General features: G+C 45.1%; 1 protein-coding gene across 7 annotated transcripts in view; it reads right to left on the bottom strand.

Moving 5' to 3' along the window:
- Positions 1-21072, bottom strand: part of MARCHF8 (membrane associated ring-CH-type finger 8) — a 110878-nt gene that overhangs the window by 3820 nt on the left and 85986 nt on the right. For 6 of the 7 annotated variants that reach the window (XM_082601256.1, XM_082601255.1, XM_082601259.1 and 3 more), the window contains 5 exons: positions 19295-19345; positions 5139-5221; positions 4062-4907; positions 2475-2655; positions 398-545 (listed from right to left, as the gene is read on the bottom strand). In XM_082601256.1, the coding sequence (XP_082457382.1) occupies positions 398-545; positions 2475-2655; positions 4062-4907; positions 5139-5221; positions 19295-19321 (1285 nt within the window). In that variant the 5' untranslated portion in view covers positions 19322-19345. The remainder of the gene's footprint in view (positions 1-397; positions 546-2474; positions 2656-4061; positions 4908-5138; positions 5222-19294; positions 19346-21072) is intronic. The other variant, XM_082601260.1, reaches the window with a different exon arrangement.

Below are 21072 nucleotides of genomic sequence, written 5' to 3'. Positions count from 1 at the left end.
CCTGGTTAGCCTATCAGCCGACCTTATTTAAGATGTGAAGTAACTAAAACACAATTTCTGAACTTCCCATAACCATGGACTCTTAACTCATCGAATCTTGCTTCGCTGGAGGAGTGGAAGAGCATGTCCACTCCCTTTTATCCTGCTTCTCCAGGGGGCATTCATGGAGATTCTCTCTCTCCATGATTTGATCTCTCCTGACTGGGTTTTAAAAACTACCACCACAGCAAAAGAAACATCCAAAAAGGATGCGTGGTGCCTCATGATTGATGCCTCCTTCCAGAAGCCCAGACATTTGAGGTCTGACTTGAAAATCAACCTGGAATAACACCCCAATCCTAAGACCCACTGTGCCATCCAGGATCTCCTGGGTGCACCTTTCCTTCTGAGCACATACCTGTTGCCTGCCCCTGCTTGATCTCCTCAGCAGTGCGGTCGATGAGCACGTACAAGGACCAGACCACGCAGGTAATGGCAATGATGTGGAACGTCACGGAGCACATGATCTTCCTGCGCTCGCTGGCTGTCATCTGCAGCTTCTCCCACTGGAAAGACAACGTGCAGAGCGTGAGGCTGAGGCTCATGGGCATAAAGCGCTACAATGGGGTGAGAGCTTTGCTGATGGTTAAGACTGGCTTCCCTCCTCCCTCCCCCTTTCCCAAGCTAGATGAATTTCCCCAAACACTCAGAGTCGCTCCCTTTAAACCATGTGGCATCAACCAGGTACCAAGCACTGGTATTCTGTCCACATCCAACTTTCTAGGCAATGAAGAGAAGCTGGGATCAAGATGAGCTATGAACTACCACCAGCAATCCCCTGGCTGCTTATTCTGGCAAAGCAGGCATTCAGTGGCTTTGATACAAGACTTTATGGTTTTGGTCCTGATGAAAACAGCACATTGGCCCAAGACCCAGGTGGCACACTTTAAGTTTCCGTGACTTGCTGACTGGCATGAGTGAGGGGAAGAAGGAGGTTGATGACACAACACACTAGCAGATGGGTCACACTATGTCGTGAAGGTGATGGTGGAGGGCGCTCACTCTTTGGTCCTCTGCTACATTGGCAGCAACACTGTGAAATCGATGCTAAGAGTTCCTGGTACAAGCAGTCTGTGCCAGTCCCATCTCCTCTAGGAGCTCATTAATTTACTCCAAATAGCCAGATTTTCTTTTTCATTTAGTGGTTTCCGAATCAGAAGAAAACACATAGAGGTAGAGAAAAAGAACAAGTGTAAACACTGCATATCCTCTGCCAGCCCTACTCACAACCTTTCCAGGTGGTTCTATGCAGGATAAACTGAAAGTAGAGCCTTCATGGACTATCTATATTGGTCAAAGTGCCATAAGACTCACTTGAGGGATCAGCATAGAGTAGGTATCCAAAAAACAATAAGGCTTTTATGGGAAAAAACATTTTTTAAGTAGTTTGCACCTGCCTTCCCTAACATCCAGATTTCTTTCTGCTATGGCATGACACAGTATCTTCATCTGGCTTCCCTCCTAAAATGACCCCCTGATTTTCTAAGACACATTCAGTTCAAGCCTTTCACACTCCCCTGAAATGCTCACCCTACCTTTGCGGTGGATGCTTTTCTCCAGAGACAATCTGATCTCTCTAGAGTCCTTTCGCTTCCCCTCTAAATCCTATTGATCTTTCAAGAACTGCTTCAACACCAAACATTCTACGATGCTACCAGAGCTCCGACCCACAATGAATACTTCCTTCTCTGAATATCTGATACGAGCGATCACCATAGAAGTTAGCATTGAATTGGCATGTTGGTGCTGTTACCTGATTATGTAATTCCCCTTGCAATTTATGAGTTTTGAGATAAGAACAAACCTTTTATTCTTCCAAACAAAACCTCTCCATACTCTGGGCACACAGACACATTGAACGGCCAGTGTTTACACAGGAGGGGAGCACCAGATGAGGCTCCTTTCAGAGGAAGCAAGGACATGGGACCTGAAGAGCGCTGTGTTGCATGTAATGCCTGTGGTTCCTTTCTTTTCCCATCTACCCCCACTTCCCATCTAGCAAACACGTGTCACAGGTATATAGAAATAAATTTACCATGCTATGCTGTTCTTTGTGCTGGGGAGAGATACTAATCTCCACTATATGGACCTAATTAGAGGCAAAGCATGAAGAGTTAATACATACAAAGTTTAATGCTGACTAAGATGTCACAAAACAGTCTGTGGTCAAGGGCCAAATGACTGATACAGACAAGCAGGCAGACTTAGTTTTAAGGAAAAAGAAAACATCATATGACTGAATGGACAGAAAGAGCTTCTTCCTGAGAGGAGGGACTTGGAAATCAGTACCAAAAACATGAATGTACACACCAGTCCCCACTTCTTAAAGGAGTGAACACAAGCCAACTGTGGCTCCACCCAGTCCCAGGTGCTAACTCTTCTGGGTGCTCATGTCAGTGAAGATAAAGTGCTTCCGAGGGTGGCCTCGCACATACTTTTCTCAGAGGCTTCAGCTTGGTCTCCATGATGAACTCGTACTTGCACAGCTCACAGCAGCGTGTGTCGGAGCTTTTGATCCACTGCTGCAGGCAGGTCTGGTGCACAAAGTGGAGGCTCCCTGTGCAGTGGCAGGGTGTGATCAGAGGGCTCTCGTCATCCCCTTCACAGTGACAGATCCTGCGGCAGAAGGAAAGCCAGTCATTACAAGGAGGGCCACACAACAGGGAAGATGACGCTTCAGTGGAAGGTCAGTCCCCCCAAGGAAAACGTTCAGAAACAAACATCACAAAATGACTATAAGCACGAAAACATACAAATACAAATGAAAACAATTACTACAAACTAAAAATTTCTAGCTTACCACACCAACATGGAAAGTCTGGGTGGCTTTTGGCATCAGAGAGGAAAAAATGATATAAGAAATGACAAAGCAGTCATTTTGGGTAAGACTTAAGAACTTCACTAAAAAGATAAATTTAAGGAAACATCTTCCAGAGCTTACATGATGTCAAAATAATTTGTGTAAAACAAAACCAGCACTCTACCTTTCAAAAATACCAGTGACTTGAAAAGATGATAAACTTTGCCTGCTAGCTATAATCACTGACCTCACCTTCACACACCACAACTACATATTTCTGTCCTCTCTCAGAGAGTAAACAGAGAAACCACAGTGCTTCTCCTGGACCTGAAAAAACATTATAAGATGCTGTAATTTCATTTCTTTTTTCAGGACCACTCATAGCAATAAGTGAGAAATTTAAATCATTCATTATTTCTAAGGGTGCATGCAACAGGACGTAGCTACTAACCTCAAGGAACTTAACAGACTTTTGAGAAACAGAAAGGTATTTTCCAGCAGCTGGAGACCAGGTAGGGACACCTGGCCTGAAAGGAACTGGGTTCTGGCCCAGGCCAGGCTCTTGGCTGCTTGTTTCTGTGAGAGGGGCTTCTGATCCAATTGTTAAAAGAAATGATAAGAGCTGATCCTGAGGAGGGGCCACTGGGGAAAGGTTAGAATGGGGAAGGCCTAAGAGTAGCGGCAAAAGTGAATTCTGAAAGCTTTTGGAGGCCTGACAAGGATGCTGCACCCGGGAAGATAAAAGTGGAGTTAGGACCTGAGCAGAGGTGGCTGCATCCAAGTTAAAAGGAAGGAAGGAGCTGCTGAAGAGCAGCCCTTCCCCATGCACATCATGTCGCAGGTGGAGCGAGGAGTAAAAACGAGGTCGAGAGGGGAAGCCAATGCTTAATATCTAGACCATCAAGCTGGAAGACTGGAGATACTATTTTTTCTTCCCCTTTCCTTATGCAAAAGCTACTTATTTTTAGTTGAGAAGAGTCAGCTTGGCCTTTAGTATGTGTAGCTTCTTCCTCTTTTATCATCTATGAAACTATCTTGGGACCCATGTCATAAAAATTGGTTTTTCAAATGATACCAATAATCTATTCTGGAGAAAACTATTAATCCGTAATTGTGTACAACTGCCTATCATTTTCCTGAAACTTCACATATTAAAGCAAGATGAAGCCATGGAGGTGTGGGGAGCAGAGAGGGCCAGAATGGTGGTTCTTGGCAAACCAACCTGCAGGCATCCCCTGATGTGGACACGGGAGAGATGGGGGGGCCCTTTTCAGAGAGAGGGGAAGAACCATCCAGGTCACTGTCCTTTTCCACCGAGCAGAGGGGCGCCCGCAGGACCCTGCTCTTCGGTTTTGTGGATGTGCTGTCCTCAAAGACGTCATCATCTCCCGTTTCGTCGGAGCAGAAGCCCGCGCTCCCGGCCAGCCTGCTGGAGGACTTGGCGGGGTGCGGGCCGGCAGTGCAGCTCTCCAGTTCGTGGAACCAGTGCAGGCTGCTGGTGCTCAAGCCGTGTGACAGCGAGAACAGGCACCGGAGCAGCCGCCGGCTTCTGGACACGGCCTCGCCATCTGCCTTCTCGTCCAGAAGCAGGACATGCGTGCCCCCCTTCCCGGCTCCCGCCTCTGAGGCCGCTGAACGATTGGCAGAAAGGGATGAAACACAAGAATGTTTGGAACTGCCAAGAGGTTTGCGATTCAGTGTTCTTTCTTCTTTCTGGTGGAGCCTGTTAATACTGAGACACAGGTCTTGAGGGAGTATCAGTTTCCCTTCAGAGCAAGTCCTCTCCGCGTAGTCAAAACTTTCCAAAGCCTCCGGGGCCTTCTCACCCACATCATTCAGGGATTTTGAGAACTTCAGTGTTCTTCTGGCTTTGGTATTCTTAGCAGGCTTCAAGGCCTGGACCCACTCTGAGCCATGGGAATTTCTCTTTGATGCCTGCACTGTGTCTTGACAGACAACTGTCACAGTGAGCCCTTGTGTCAGAGAACTCTGGCAGGGAGGAGCTTTCAAGACAACAGCAGACTGCACGGGACTGTGGTGACAACACTCAGAAAACACTGCACTGGAACTGCATGCAGAGAACAGTGGAATAAAAGCACAGAAAGTAAAAACAATTTTAAAAGAAGACAGGCATCAAAGTGAAGAAATGAGACTTGCGTGGTACCTGGTGAGCAATCAGCACGTAAGACCAGGTTGACCGTTTAGAGCAGAGGCACATGGGGCATCAAGAACCGGTAGACATGAACGCTCATTCCTGAGATGCACATGAACCACCATAGCATGTAAAGCGGAGCATTACCTGCAGATGTCCTGACTGGAGGGCGTGACAGAAGTGCGAGAGAAGGCAGACACTGGAGCAGATGCCACTGAAGAGCCCCCAGCCTGAAACAACACACCTCCAGTCAGTTTTCAGGAAAAGCCAGGGGACTGCAAACACCACCTCCTCGTGAATGGCAATGGGTCTGCCGCTGCCCGTTGCTCAGTGAATAGCACGTATTAGGTCCCTACGAGCCAAGGTAAGAACAAACCAAGCAGCACTCTTCTTTTCTCAGATGAAGGTAAAAGTGTAGCCAAGAAATATTTGAGACTCTGGAACAGCACCATCAACCTCCTGTATATTCAGTGGTCATTTATCTTCTAAGCATCTAAACTTAATTAGTTCATACATAAGGCAAGAAACCAAGCACCGTAAGGTACACGCAAATGCAAAAGAAACATGAGGCACCTTCCCTGCCAGCCTTGCTTCCCCCACCCAGCACTCTTTAACCAGGTACCTGGGATTGTCCTCGTCGAGGCTGGCAGAATGTGAGAGCCACTCCTCCCTCACCAACGGGCAGTTGGTCCACGAACCCTCACTACCCTGCCAGCGCTCTTTATACAAAGGGGAGACTACCTGAGCACAGGGCCACCAACCCAGAGCTCAACCCCGGGCCCAGGAGGGGGCTGAGCACAGAATGCTCCCGAGTCCTAATCTTGGGACTGTGTATTGAGAAAATTATCAAGAACATGTAAATGTGGAAGAAAGTATAGCAAGAGGTCATGAGATAGAGCAGGGGCTCGGAGGGGTCATGAACAAGCCAAAATTAGAGAAAAGTCTGGGAGGGGGAGGAAGTACCACGATGGGAAGAGAAGTGAAGGAGAGAAATAGGATCAGGGAGCACAGCTGGGCTGAGGATGCATGACCACTACTGGAGGGTCCCCCAGCCTCCCACTCCGGCCTCTGCGGGGCCCTTGCCAGGCCTCATCAAGACTGACTCCTGAGATTCCACGGCCCTCACAACACCCTGTGTGTTCTTCCCCACTTAGGACAGTTATCCTGAGGGACAACTCAAGGGCTACGGGAAGACAGCACTGTGAGTCTGTTATCAAGAGCAAGCTGACATATCTCCTCCCTACCCTCCCCAGGCCCACTGCAGTGGCCCTCAGCCCTGCTTGATTCTGGAGAGCCCATCTGGCTCCACTCTTGCTCAGTGCCACCCCCAGGATGTACTCTCATCCTGGCACTCCAGCTGTGGGACCACGGACTTGCATAAGCCACCAGGACAGCTCTCCCCACCTTGCCTCTGCAGCGAATACACCAGCCTAGGAAGAGCCAGACAGAACTGGCACTCTGACTGAGGTGTCCACTGGACGGCTACTCTTGCTCCCCAGCATGGGGATGATACATCATTGTAAACCCAGCTCAACCTAAAGAAACTTGTTCCAAGAAGTTCCATGGTATCATGCCACATGTATATGCTAAAATTATGCAGCATTACTCAATGAGCACATCTTCTGAGTCACCAAAGAAGCCACATTTACTTTCTAAGTGAACGTGCACGTGAACGTTGCGTATATTCTCCATAAAAGCATTGCTGGTCAAAGTTCTTAAGAATCTAAAGTTTATTTGGAGCCACGAAAATGACATTCCTACAATAACCTTGCACTACTTGGTCATGATTCTTTCTAAAACAAATGGGGGGGGGCGGCGGTCTCAATATTATGCTGCTACGTCCCCACTGCTCGAGCTACCCACCCTGCTCTGCTTTCTCCTGTGCCCTCCTCCAGGGCAGCCACCACGGGCTCCTCTGTCTATTCTCCTGAGGTGAGCACACAGGGCCTTTACTGTTAGTCGCTACATGGAGGCAGGCTGAGGAGAGCCACATTAATGTCCCCAGCTCCTACAGTCAGCCTGGTCTCTGATGTTCAGCCTTAGCCCCACTCTGAGATGGGGAGCCTTCTTGAACTTCTTGCTCCCTTCTTTAACTTGTGAGGGTGACCAGCAGCTCTGTTCAGCATCCACAGGCAAGGCCACAAGCTGGTCATGGTGTAGAAAAGTGAGCGTCATCACCACGCCTCCCCAAGTAGACCTGGGAGGAAGGGAGGACAGGCATGTAGGTTCACGTCCTTGTCCCTCACTGCTAAGAGGTCAGCTCTCCTTCCTCTAGGTTGCTGGGTCAAGCTTAGTCGCTTGGATTGAGGTACAGAAGGAAGCGCCCTCCCCACGTGAGGAAGGGAAAAGTACACTGCTCACCAAGAAGGCGGGGGCAATACCTAGTTATCTCCCTCCCTGTTACATTCTAAGGACAGGAGCCTCTTGAAACCACGCATACTATCCAGTATTCTGAAGGGAAGGCAAACCCTGTGAAAGGAAAGTGGGGTCTTATCTGGAGAATGAGGCCCTCCCAGGATCAGTGTCTTTGAAAGGAGGCAGGTCTCAGATGGGAAGCTGAAACCAAGAAAAAATGGCCTCTCACTCCTGTTCTGAACATCAAGTAATGCATGTGAAAACGGGAAGTCCGGGGTAACGATCACATTATCACACATCCGTGATGGCAAGGCTCAGTGGTCAGAGGGAAGAGCCTCGGAGCAGAACAAGACCTGCATCAAGGAAGCAGCCGGACTATCCACACACTTGACATCTGTGATCCCTTCCCCATGAGTTTCCAGTCTCAGGTGTGTCACGGGGACTCACACGGAGTCGTGTCTGTACTTGCAGCAGACTCGCAGGCCTGCGGGATGGCGGCAGCCCCAAGCCCCTGCTCTGTTTGGGAAACAGGAACAGCCCCGGCATCCTCTATCTGTGCTCCTGCCCTCACTTCATCCTCTCTGATCCTACAAAGAACATCACGAGACACTTTCAGCAGGTAATATCCAAGCCTCAACAAGCCTCCCAATAACAGAGAAAAAGTCTCCCTTCTTCTTAGATCATGAGGTTACAAGGGAAATTTTAAAATCTACTTACTGTTGTTTTACATACATACAAGCCAACAAATGCCTTATCCCAGCTCCTTCTCCTTAAGAGCGAGAAAATGAGCAAGATTCATGGGGCCATCACAGTCCCCGTAGAGGTTCCTTCTGTCACCAGCTAAAGAGGAGCACATGCTGAGAGTTCAGGACCAGTCCTCGCACAGAATGATCATCAAAGCACAGCAACAGCAACTTTAAAGAGCTTAACTTGTTGCTGGTATCAGGCCGAGTAAAATCTGTCAACCTACCAAGGAGGATTTAAAAGACTGGCCTGATCAACAATGGCGACGACAAAATGAAGCCAAGAGCTTCAAACACAGTTCCAGGGTCCAACCAGGGAGGTCAAGACAAGTCAAGGGGCTGGCAGTCCCCTCTCAGAGGCTCAGACCAACAGCTCCCCAGCTCCTCCTGAGAGCAGGGGGCAGGGTGACATTCGGGAGGCTGTGCTGGCTCAAGGGAAAAGGAGACTCTGTGCCCCCCCGCACAAAGCCGGAGAACACCCTCTCCCCTCCACGAGGATCAGACCACACAGGACTCCACAGTTATTGATAAAAGGTGTAAATGTTCATAACGAGAAAATTCACATGTGTTGAGAAAACTTAAGCCCTCTGTTCCTGAAGTTCTTTGTTGGTTCTCAAACAAGAGACTTTCCGGTCATGAAAAAGAATGTAAAGCAATCTCACTACAAAAAAATTTTCGTAAAAATCCCCTCTTTTTAAGATGTTGTCATCAATTATGCCAAAACAAACCTCTGGATTCTGTCTAGGCCTAAATCCCAGTTGCTTTTCTTTCTTAGGAATGACATGTTTGTTTTGCTGTCCTCAAGTCACTTAATGGTTGCCTTTCCTATCAACCCACTGTTTTAAATGATTTTATCAAGATTGCCAAAAACATATAAGGAATAGAAAACTTTCCATGTATCCCTGGTAGAAGCTGGCATGCCCCCACCTCTGTTTCCTTTTAAGAGAACTTACTGCCATTGGGAGGCCTGTCATAACAGACTCACCAAGCAGAGTTCTCAGTCAGTCTGTGGCAGGAACTTACCAATTGGACACTGGAGGGGACTTCCTCCCTGCAGGACACCAGCTGTACCTTCCGTAACCCTACCCTTCCCCGCTTTCTTTTTGCTTCACTTCCTTCCCTTGCTCCCTCCACTACATTACTTTCCAACCTCCCTCTCAGCCACTTCCTCCTCCTCCTCTATTGCGAAACCCCACTGGGCCCTTTTTCATTTACCAGCAAAGCTACACTTAAAACATTTTGCTCCCTAACAAAAGTGAATCAGCCCATCTGATCTTCATCAACAGGTATGGGGCCACAAGAAATGGGCTGGTTGGGCTTGTTTGCTTTTAAGCCAGAAGGAACTTGAGGAAGGACTAGAGAAGGAGGGCAAGATGCAAAGAGGGCTCGTGTTTACAACGGACCTCAAATTAGATTTATCAAATCAATGGCTTAATCAAAAAATGGGAAAGGAAATACAGATGGCTCTTAAAACATCAGAAGATGCTTGACCTCTCTCACAACAAGAAATACAAATTAAAGCTCCAATGAGAAATACCATCATCATCAACAACAAAGCGTTTAAAAAATATCAAATACCCATGTTGGCAAAAGTATGGGGTAACAAGCATGCTTACACATCGCTGGTGGGAAAGCAACCTGGTAAACCTCCCTCCTAAGATGGCAATTTTGCTGAGAATTACAAATGCATGTGCACTTTGTTCCAGCAACTCTTCTTTTAGGAATTCATCCTCACACATATGCAGGAAGAGGTTTGTACAAAACTGTTTGTGGGAGCAAAGGGTTGGCATAACCTCATTGCCCGTGGGCTCGTATCTGATTGAGTTAATACTGGTACAACGATAGAAAGGAACGTGGGCAATCATTAAAAGAAGGGAAAGCTCATTATGTGCAGTAAGGGGTATATGGAGGGAGCAGGCAGAGAGGAGGGCCACACCATGCATGCTGGCACGTGCAGACTATCTGTCAGTGGCTCCCAACAGTGGTTTCCTGTGAAACACGGAAGGAGAGCAGGGACCCCGGGCAGGAGGGACACAGACTTTTCATGAAGACCCTTTCCAACCTTATACCACTTAACCATGAACAGGTATTTCCTAAATACAAATTTATTTTTAAAGTAACATGCGACTGGAAGTCTAAGAAGTACAATAAAACTGTACAACCAACTGTAATGATTTTCCAATTCTGGAAAAACTGGTAAAGAAATTGATTTCATGGGTCATGATCTACATTTTTTTTTTTTTTTTTTTTTTTTTTTTTTTTCTGTACGCGGGCCTCTCACTGCTGTGGCCTCTCCCGTTGCGGAGCACAGGCTCCGGACACACAGGCTCCGCGGCCATGGCTCGCGGGCCCAGCCGCTCCGCGGCATGTGGGATCTTCCGGGATCGGGGCACGAACCCGTGTCCCCTGCATCGGCAGGCGGACTCTCAACCACTGCGCCACCAGGGAAGCCCGATGATCTACATTTTTAACAATGAAATAAAACAGATGCCAAAGTGCATCTGACATGATGATTAAGTCTTTGGGGGAATTTTTTCTTTCAGTTGTGTGTCAATGAACTGAGTTTCAATGTAAACAGTATTTCTTACAAAGGATCATGGTCATAACAAACAAACAAAAATATCAAAATAAGTAAAAGAAAAAGAAGATGGCTAAATCAAGAAAGCATGTTAGGGACTTCCCTGGTGGTCCAGTGGTTAAGACTTCTCCTCCAATGCAGGGGTTGAGGGTTCGATCCCTGGTCAGGGAGCTAAGATTCCACATGCCTCGCCACCAAACAAAAAAAAAAAAACCCAAAACATAAAACAGAAGCAATATTGTAACAAATTCAATAAAGACTTTAAAAATAGTCCACATAAAAAAAATCTTAAAAAAAAAGAAAGCATGTTACATTGTCAGCACACAGATTTTGAAAGTGAAGGGCTCTGACAGCTATCAAGAGAGAGGTTTCTCCTCTACAAAGATGGCATTTGCCACCTGTATTAGATTTTTATTACTATGTTAACAAATTACCACAAACTTAGTAGCTCAAAACCACAAATGTATCATGTGACAGACAGCGTGACAGGACCCTCTGCTCAGGGTCTCCCTTCTTTGTGGAGGCTCTGGGGAAGAATGCACTTCCACGTTCATTCAGGTTGCTGGCAGAAGGCAGTTCCTAGCAGGTTTAGGACTGAGGACCTGTTTATTTGCTGGTTGTGAGCCAGGGGCTGCCTGCATTCCCCATCCATCCCTCCCCATCTTCAAGCCCACTCTTGCTTCCAATCTCTGCCGCCAGCCAGAGAAAGCTCTCTGCCTTTAAGAGCTCATGTGATTCCATTAATACAATGATCTCGTCAGCAATGTCTCATCATAGTGACAGGCTCTGGGCATCAGGGTGGGACATCTTTGGGGAGCCATTTTAGAAATTCTGCTTACCAGACCACCTTACCTTTACTTTCTGCTCAGGAGGTTACCTAATGCTACCGCGCTCCTGCCCCCAAACCAAGAGAGAGTGATTGGGTCCTTACTGCTGCTCAGCAGGCCTGGCTTCATATAATAAAGCCAAATAGAGTCTCACTTGGTGTTTAGACACTGCAATGTACAGACTGAGACTGCGTTTCAGCAAACCTTCTGCTTAGTGCAGAATTTCCTCTGTGAAAAGAAATGCTTCATTAAGAGAGAATCTGATTTCTAAAAATAAACACCCAGTTGTATTCAACTTCCAAAATGATCTACAATTAAAGAGGAGAGGCCAGTTCTGTGGCTGCTCTGATACACACATGCTGACTCCTGATGAAGGGCTGGGCCAAGAACAAGCTTTCACAGTAGCAAATAATTGAAACTGACCGCTAAAAAAGTCAATATAAAATACGTACAGTACAGAATTCATAGAGGAGAGTGTACAATAAAAACCACTGAATTCTAAAATGATTTCCATTATAAATGACTCAGCTTTGTCTAGTGAGTAGCACTAACACTGAATTCTTTTCTTCGGTGCCCTTTTAGAGAGAGTTGGAATTATGTGAATAATAATATGTCCCCAGCATAAGGAGGGGCCTATGTCATAGCACTGCTACAGGGAAGACAACAGCTGAAGGGACTTTCTCATGGCTCATCTTACAAAGCAGGTCTTTAAGCTACTGTTGGGAATACTGCAAACATAACTTGTTTTCAATAAATTACACTGAAGACAATGATTTCTGAGCAAAGATGGCTTCACATTCTCAGAAACTATAAGTGTAACCATATAAAGGCCCCCAAACCACCAGAAATACCATGGTGAAAGGGCTGGGTTTCTGAGTTATTTAGTACTCAAAAGGACCCTTTACTACTACAGACTTCCTTTAAATATTTAATTTTTTAAATAAATTTTTTAAAATAAATTTATTTATTTTATTTATTTATTTTTTGGTTGCGTTGGGTCTTCGTTGCTGTGTGCGGGCTTTCTCTACTTGCGGCGAGCAGGGGCTACTCTTCGTTCCGGTGCGTGGGCTTCTAATTGCGGTGGCTTCTCTTGTTGCGGAGCACAGGCTCTAGGTACACAGGCTCAGCGGTTGCGGCACACGGGCTTAGTCGCTCCGTGGCATATGGGATCTTCCCGGACCAGGGCTCGAACCCATGTCCCCTGCATGGGCAGGTGGATTCTTAACTACTGCGCCACCAGGGAAGTCCTGAAATGCATTTTTATTTCCAATCACTCTTTGAGAAAATTCTGAGGTGGTAGCAAAAGCACTGGTTTTTGACTCCAAAGTCCTCAGTCTGTGTGTGTTCCGGGGTCACTCCACTAAGCACACCACCTCCCAAGAGCACACCACTTAGAGCAAGAATTTAATCATTTAAAAATCAGGTCAATAATCCACAGGGCTACTATGAGGAGCAAATAAAGTCAGAGATGCAGAAATGTGACACACACCATTCTTGGAATGTCTCCACTGAGAAGAAGGCTTCCAGGTGGACTACTACTGCTGATGGTCTACAGAGTAAACCTGCAGGTATATTTGTGATGAAATAACCCCGTTCCAACAGAGGCAACCACTGTCCACTCACTGGGATGAGAAAAGTTTCTGCCCAGGCTACTCACCTGGCAGGTGAACCTTTGGCCTGGGAGAATGCGACTGACAAGGAACACAGGACACAAGAAAGATGACCCCAAACTTAATGTTAAGGCTCTTCCTCTAAAGCCAAATATGTTAGGTGACAAATGAAATCAGTTATCTCTTTAAGCACACGCCCTCCCTGACCCACAATCTAAAAGAATATTCAGAGACCTGCTTGAAACCCCTTTGCTGGCCCCAACGCCCCAAGCCCAGCCTCCCTCTCTGCTCTGCAACTCGGCATTGGTCACCGAGCACTCCACAACCTCTTGCTCCTCCTGGGGATGCTCCCACACCCCAGCCAGCACAACTGGCCCTTCCTCAGGTTTCTCCTCAAAAAGGGCTTTTCACCCCTATTATTCATTGTCCTTGTACCCTGATCGTTTCTTTCCCGGCACTTGTCAAGGTTTATAAAAAGATGTTACTGGAACAATATGTTCACCAAGAAGCTGCTGCTGTTCAGCCTTGCACAGTGCCTAGCACACAGGAGGTGTTCAATGAACACTTGTTGAATAAATAAAACAAGGACACTCTGGAGTAACTGTGTCTCTTTTAATATGTCTAAAACAGAGGTTCTCAAACTTGTTGGTCTCAGGACCCCTTAACACGCTAAAAAAACAGAGGTCCCCAAAGAGCCTCATTCTTATGTTTATGTGGGTTCCATCAACCACATATTAGAAATTTTTAAAACACAAGACCACCAGCACACATTCCATTAGTGTCAGAGAGAAGATGCCATCTTGCATGCCACTCAGTCTCTGGAAATTCCACTGTACACTTGTGAGAGAATGAGAGTAATAAAAGCAAATAATGTCTTCATATTATTATGAAACCAGTTTTAACCTTCTCCTTCTCCCTGCCAGGAGATCCAGAAGCAAACTGAAAACTGCTGGTCTAGAGTTTCAGCCAAAAATTAAACTGTAACCAGTCAGAAGGCTAAAAAAAAAGAAAAGAAAATATGGTCAGTCAATCTTTATAAAAGGGGAGCCAAATAGCAAGACACTGACCATGGAGCTCCATCAGGACCCAGAGTGAAGCTATGTGGTGTTCATGACACACGTGAAGCACGCTGTTACCACTTGATGCCATTCAACTCCACCAATTCATTCTCCTTGTTTCTACTGCATGAAAATAAGGATCTTGTCTTTGGGATAGTTGTTTTCTTCAGTATAAATTAAGAAAGGCACATTCGCCTTATACTTAACCCATAGGTCTGAGTAACCTAAGTCTGTCACTGGTTAACTCTGTATTCAGAAACAGAGAGAAGCAGGCCTTGGTCCTGACAATCACACCAAGGTGTGTGGCCAGCAAGCCACCATCCTAAGGCTGTATTTACATCTGACATGTGACATTCTGCTGTATCTCATTCCTACCTAATGGCAACATTAACTAGAAAATATTCAAGAGCTCCAGGAAAGTCAATGCTCAAATTCATTGAGATTTGCTTGCCAAACAACAGAACAGCAATAATTTGAAGTACTCATTAAACATGTCCAATCTGACTTCTACCCAGGAATACCTCATTAACCAGAGGCAGGCACATAATGTTCATGGTATCTGATAAAATTATGCAGAGCTCTAAAATATTCTTCCAGGTACCCGTCTTCAGCAACTGCTGGAGCTTAGTGAACTTGCTTGGCTGCAGGGAGGAGGGCACCCATGCTCCAGGCTTCATGATGGATGTCTAGCTTGCCACTGCCATCACCCTGTGGTAAGCGCTGTCAATCATGAACTTGTTCAAGAAATTGTGTCACCTGGACCAAATCCAATTCCCCGGGTTGAATAAGAATGCTTCCCTCAGGGTAAACTAACGCCATGTCTGTGTGCTGCCCTTTCCCGCACATAAGCCTCCCTTGAGAGGTATCAGCAGAGGCTCAAGAAAGCCCAGCCCCCTCAGTGAACCTGACCTAGGCCAATTCCTTATATCTTAAAAAATTCTCTTTGGACAGAGTGAGTTCAAGCCACCTCAGGGAATTCTAACCTTCCTCTAAAGGGTTTTAGGTCAAAGTACAGTGGTCCTCACTGGAATGGTCCCAACCAACCTTCCCCGAGCAGCCCTTTTAACTTCGGCTCCTCCTAATTCTGTACCTTAGCCCCTTTTCTTTCACCTTCATAATAATTCTGTCTGCAGGTATTTTATGGCACTCTGCTTATTCCTCTCTTCTCTGTTTAGTTCAGCATTCAAAGCATAATGTCTTGCCCAGACTTAAGTGTTGGACAAAATCTGAACTCATGCAATACTCCTAAACGCTGCACTGGGCCTCCTTGTATACATTACAGCTGAGGATACTTTATGCCGAGTGATGAGACAGCTTGCAGGTAGTGGGCAGTGGTGGTACAACACCCCTGGACAGGGAGTCACGTCATCTCACCCTAACATGGCAGGCCTTCCAGGAGCAGCCTCTGTGATCACCCAAGTCCCCCGAAGGCTGTGTCAGTATCTCGCTGCATTCCCCCCACCAGCCCGTGCTCCAAGTCACCCTGGGAGTGAAGGTCACCTGTCAGCCAGAGGCTGAACATCACTCCTACAGCAGAGACCCTACCTCTACCCCTTCCCCTCTCTGCACCACACAGCCTGACAAATGCCCTTGTCTGTCAGAGCTCTAGTTCACAAAGGGCAGAATCAGGACCAGGGCTGGGTGACAGAATAAGAGTTTAGGCGACACATTGAAAGAACACTTTGTACTAGTTTTTTAACAGGAGCATAATGCAGACTGCAGGTGACTGACTAATGTGAGCACAAACTAGCCTGAAATCCAGCTAGAGGCTGAGCTGGCAGGAAAAGTCTCTTGATAAGACAGCAGAGATCTCAGGTAGCATAAAACATGTCCATGGTCTGACCTTTCTTTGTATCTTCCATCTCAAGGGTATAAAGCATCTGCTTAAGTATATTTGCTACACTGAAGATAAGAGTTGTACATATCTTGGCCTAAAAGTAGCTTCAAACAACAGGCTCATTTTATAAATACAAGAAAGAACTGCATTCTCAAAAACTAGTTATCTTGCACAGCAGTCCTGCCCTCTGTTCTGCAGCCCCATTTAACTGGTTCATGCCTAACATACTTAAGGAGGCTCACATTTTACAACAAAATTTCATGCTGAGGGGATCACTGGGAAGTTAGTGGTGTGAGCACACAAGACTCTCCACTCCTGAGGTTTTCTTTTGATCCCAGTTAAGTGTGCAGGAACTCCTGCTGTGGAAATGCAAGAGACCCAAATCTTCTTTCTGCTCTGTGGCAGAAAGCTTTGAGGCTTTCATAGTACCCCTGTTTCTAAGAGTGTGAAAGTGTGGAGCTAAAGTGTGGAGCTAAAACTTCTTTTTCAAAAAATTCCAACCCTGCCTACAGGAAAACTCCACGTCAGCGGCCTTGTTTGTTTTGCTCATCATTTTATGCCAGCACCTAGAGCTCAGTGCCTGGCACAGAGAACACACAATAAAAATGTGTGCAAGAAGGAAAAAAGCCAGAGTTTTGATTAGATTTCTTAATTTTCACCCCCAGGTGATATTTATCTTAAAGCATATACAGGCATACTTCAGAGATATTGTGAGTTCAGTTCCAGAGCATTGTAATAAAGCAAGTATCGCAATAAAGCCAGTCACACAAATTTTCTGGTTTCCCAGTGCACATAAAAGTTATGTTTACACTATACTGTACTCTATTAACTTTGAAGTAACATTATAACTAAAAAAGAAAGTACATACCTTAATTTAAAAATACTGTTAAAAAATGCTGATCATCACCTGAGCCTTCAGCAAGTCGTAGTAGTACCATCAAAGATCACTGATCACAGATCACCATAACAAATATAATAATACTAATGAAAAAGTTTGAAATATTTAGTGAATTACCAAAACATGACACAGAGACAAGAAGAGAGCAAATGCTGTTGGAAAAATGGTGCTAATAGGCTTGCTCAATGCAAGGTTGCCACAAACCTTCAGTTTGTAATAAGCCCAATATTTGAAAAGTACAATAAAGTGAAATGCAATAAAACGAAGTCTGCCTATGGTTCTGTCTTTGATCAGTAATGACATAATAATAGCTACCATCAAGGACTATCCTGACCCAATCAACCTAAGATCACCAGGGTTCAACCAAGTTTGACAAGAGTCAGTTTACTGACTCACTGCAATGAGGAAGCTGTCCCATGGCTCCGTGCAAACATTATCCCTAAGTCTCAGAGCAAGCCTGAAGGTTGTATAATTACCCTAATTTTACTCATCAAGAAATTAAAGTTCAGAGGAGTTTCCTTCCTCAAAGTCACATGGCTAGAAACCCTTGTCCACCTAACCCTCTAACACCCTCACAGAGCAACACAGAAGGCCCATGCCCCAGGCCTGTGACAAGCCCATCAAACGTTCCTCTAGACATTGTAAGCCATGAGTTTATAAACTTTTTTAACTATAGGAGGAAACTTTCCTTCAAATAAAATCTTACTAAAACCATAAACAAACAAGAAACATATATCTGAGGCACAGGATAATAACATCCTTCAGAACTGCTCTTAGCCATTGGAGCAAAAGGCAATGAGTGCTCCTGTATGCTTTTAAAATGTTTACTTCAACTTAACCAGACAGGCCATTTCGATCTATGCCTTCTTACTTTTCTCTGTGCTTATATGTTGGACAGCTCCTTCAAAAAGTGGTAAGGCAAAACTGGCCATTTTACTCAGACAGTAATGATCTACCACTACACAGTTCTATAGCTCCAGCATTCCTGGCTAAAGGAACAGCAAAAGAAAAGAAAAGAAAAGAAAAGAAAAGAAAAGAAAAGAAAAGAGAAGAGAAGAGAAGAAAAGAAAAGAAAAGGAGGTTGGAACAGCAGAGAGTATTTGGTGAAAGGTATTTATATGAGGTGGCTGAAGCTACCCCCCCACTGGTCTGGGGAAAGGTCAGGTCAGCAATGAACCAAGAAGCACCCTGTAAATGGCCTTTAGGCACACTAAGCACTGTGGACTTTTCTTTTCATGCAAAATTCAGTGGCAGAATGACATGATTAGATCACAAGTATGCCTAAGAACAGATGATTAATGTCTTAAAGGATTTTCTACATTCTACTTTTAATTCAAAAGTATACTATAGAGTGATATGAATAAAAAACATTTGGCATATAATGTCACTTTATTTTAGAGAAATTAAGAGGCCTGAGGCAGCAGGATCGGTTTTGCCACACTATTCAGATCTTCCTGTCAGGATCTGACACAGACGTGATGCGAGAAAAAATCCATCTTTGCAAGGAACCTTCACAGACACACCTGTATGGACAAGGGGTTGGCTAGAGCCCGTGTCTAGGCTGAGAGATGAGCAGTGCATGGGAGCAAGCTCACGGCATGGGAGACACCGTCTGCTGGCTCCGGGGTCACCCCTAGCATCTGATGTGCTCCCAGCAGGCTACTCAAGTGACTACCCCACAGGTGTATCAGGTGCTGTTGGCTGCCGATTCACCCCTCTGCCCTCCTTTTCCTAGCCACGTTCCAGCTGGCGGGGGTCTTGTGATCCAGTTCTGGCCAGTGAGATGTAAGCAGAAGTTAGGCAGCTGAGGGGCGCTTCTGGGAAAGCTTTTGCCTTCCTATTGAAAAGGGTCACTCTCAGCTGACAGACCACAGCCAGGGTGCCTGGAGGTCCAGCTCCCACCTTGAGATCAAACATGAGGATGACAACGTGCCAAGGAAGGTGGCACAAAGAAAGCGGAAGGAGCCTAGGTCCCCGGCAACATCTGTGAGCACTGCATCAGCTCTGAACCATCCACCTCCAGACATCTTGTCATCAGAACAACAGAAATCTATAGTTATAAGTCAGTAGAGTTGGTTTTTTATTACCATCAGGCAAATGCATTCCTAATTGAGGTGACAGATTCTCTGGTGACTCTCTGAGATTTCTTTTACCTGAAAGTAAACAATTTCTACTGGAAGAAATGGGGTTTTCTCCTATCAGTCACTCCCCCCAACACACACTCAGAATTGCCTCACTAGAAAAATATAACTGCTATATACCTCACATGGTCCCAGAGCGGATTAAAGTAATGAACTGATAACTTTGTCTTTAAAAGAGAAGAGTGTAAACACATGCCAGGTATAAGAATATAAAAACCCCAAGCTACAAAAATAACATATTTCAGTGGCACTCTACCTTAGAAATGTTACTTGAATGACTCATGGAATGTCCCAAAGTCTTCTCATGCTGCAAAAAACCAAACAGGTGTTAAGTATCAAGCTTTGATTAAAATGGGAAAACAAGTAATTGAACATAACAATCCTACTAACAAATCATTCCCTCAACTAGAATTTGCTGTGCACAAACTATTATGCAGGAGGCCAGCTATGAGATACTGGAGAATTTGGCAAAGATGAATAAAACAATAGTCCTTGCTCTAAAGGAATTTATTAACAAGAAAAGAACAGGAATTTGGAACTAAATAAGACGGCAGTAATAAGTATCTTAAGAAGCATTCAGGTGGAGGTTCAGAAGCAAGAAGCTGCGTGTTCAGTTGTATACCATGTGGTCCATGCGATGAAGAGCTGCTATAAGACGTGGAAGGGGAAAGCACGACAGATGACCCTACCCAGGCTGTCTGGCTGCAAAGTGTTGGGTACTCTGCAGGGATACTGCACAGCTCACACCTACTCCCTCAAGCCTGTTTGTCCTCCTGGGTTAGAGAAATCTGAGTCCTGTTAGCCTCCTCCTTCTCACACTCCTCCATCTTCAAGTCACAAAGTCTTAAAAACAAATTCTTCCTCCCTAATGTCTCTCAATCTCAAATCCCATCTCCATTTCTACTGTCAATGCCTTCGTTTATGTTCTCTTCATTTCTTCTTGTAATTCTACCTGTTCTTTCTGCTTTTAAATTGACCTCCCTGATACACAATTGTTACAGACTGAATTGTTAACCTCCCACCCCCAATTTATATGTTGAAGTCCTAACTCCCATTACTCACAATGTGACTACATTTGGAGGTGGGACTCTTTAACATTGTAACTATGTTACAATGAGGCCATTAAGCTGGGCCCTAATCCAATATGAATGGTGTCCTTAGAAGAAGAGGAAATCAGGACACAGATATACACAGAAGATGCAGGGAGAAGATGGCCATCTATCTACACATTAAGGAAAAGGGTCCACAGGAAAAACCAAACCTGCTGACACCTTGTTCTTGGACTTCTAGCCTCTAGAACTGTGAGGAAATAAATTCCTGTTGTTTAAACCAACCAGTCTGTGGTACTTCGTTATGGTAGCCCTAGCAAATGAATACAATAATATTCCACACTATAAACTTCTAAAAAAAGCAAATGTTCCAAATGTAAATCTGATTTTTAAAAACCTTCCCTGAATCCACTCAGCCTTGCTCTAAATCAATTGAGTTAAATAAAAAACTATTACAAATGGAAGAGATGATCTTAACGTGTATTTTTTAAATTATCTATTCTCTTTTTCAGTTCACATGCCATGCAATAACCATGGCGAAGATCAGAGAAGGTTGAGATGTAGGTAAAATTCTTTGATCAGAAGGAAGTACAAAGGAGCTGGTGGATCATTTAAAAACTCCTTTGAGGAAGAGCTGATTCCATTCCACCAAGGCTCTCCTTAAAGAAAGCTGGCCACCAAGAAAATTTTGACTTTCTCCTTCCCCTCAATCCACCAAATCACAGACTGCCTTGACTTCTGTACACTTGGCTCATGAACACTTGATAAGACTAAAATGATGATGAAGAAGTGTTTCAAGATCTCCCAAGCAGCCTGTAGTCAGCACGTGTTTTGGCAATGTTGTCTTCTTTGTCTTTATAGCAATGTGTTTGTGTAATTTTGGGAATAATTTTATTAAATTCTCCCTTACTTTAATAAATCTGAGCAGGAATAGAAGTTCAAGTCTCTTAAATGTAATACAATACAGACAGTGCTATTAAGTGTT

This window comes from Mesoplodon mirus (genome assembly GCF_964341445.2).
Source record: "Mesoplodon mirus genome assembly, chromosome: 2".
Lineage (NCBI taxonomy): Eukaryota > Metazoa > Chordata > Mammalia > Artiodactyla > Ziphiidae > Mesoplodon > Mesoplodon mirus.
The sequence above is the reverse complement of the archived record's forward strand: the minus strand, read 5'-3'. Positions and strand labels throughout refer to the sequence as shown.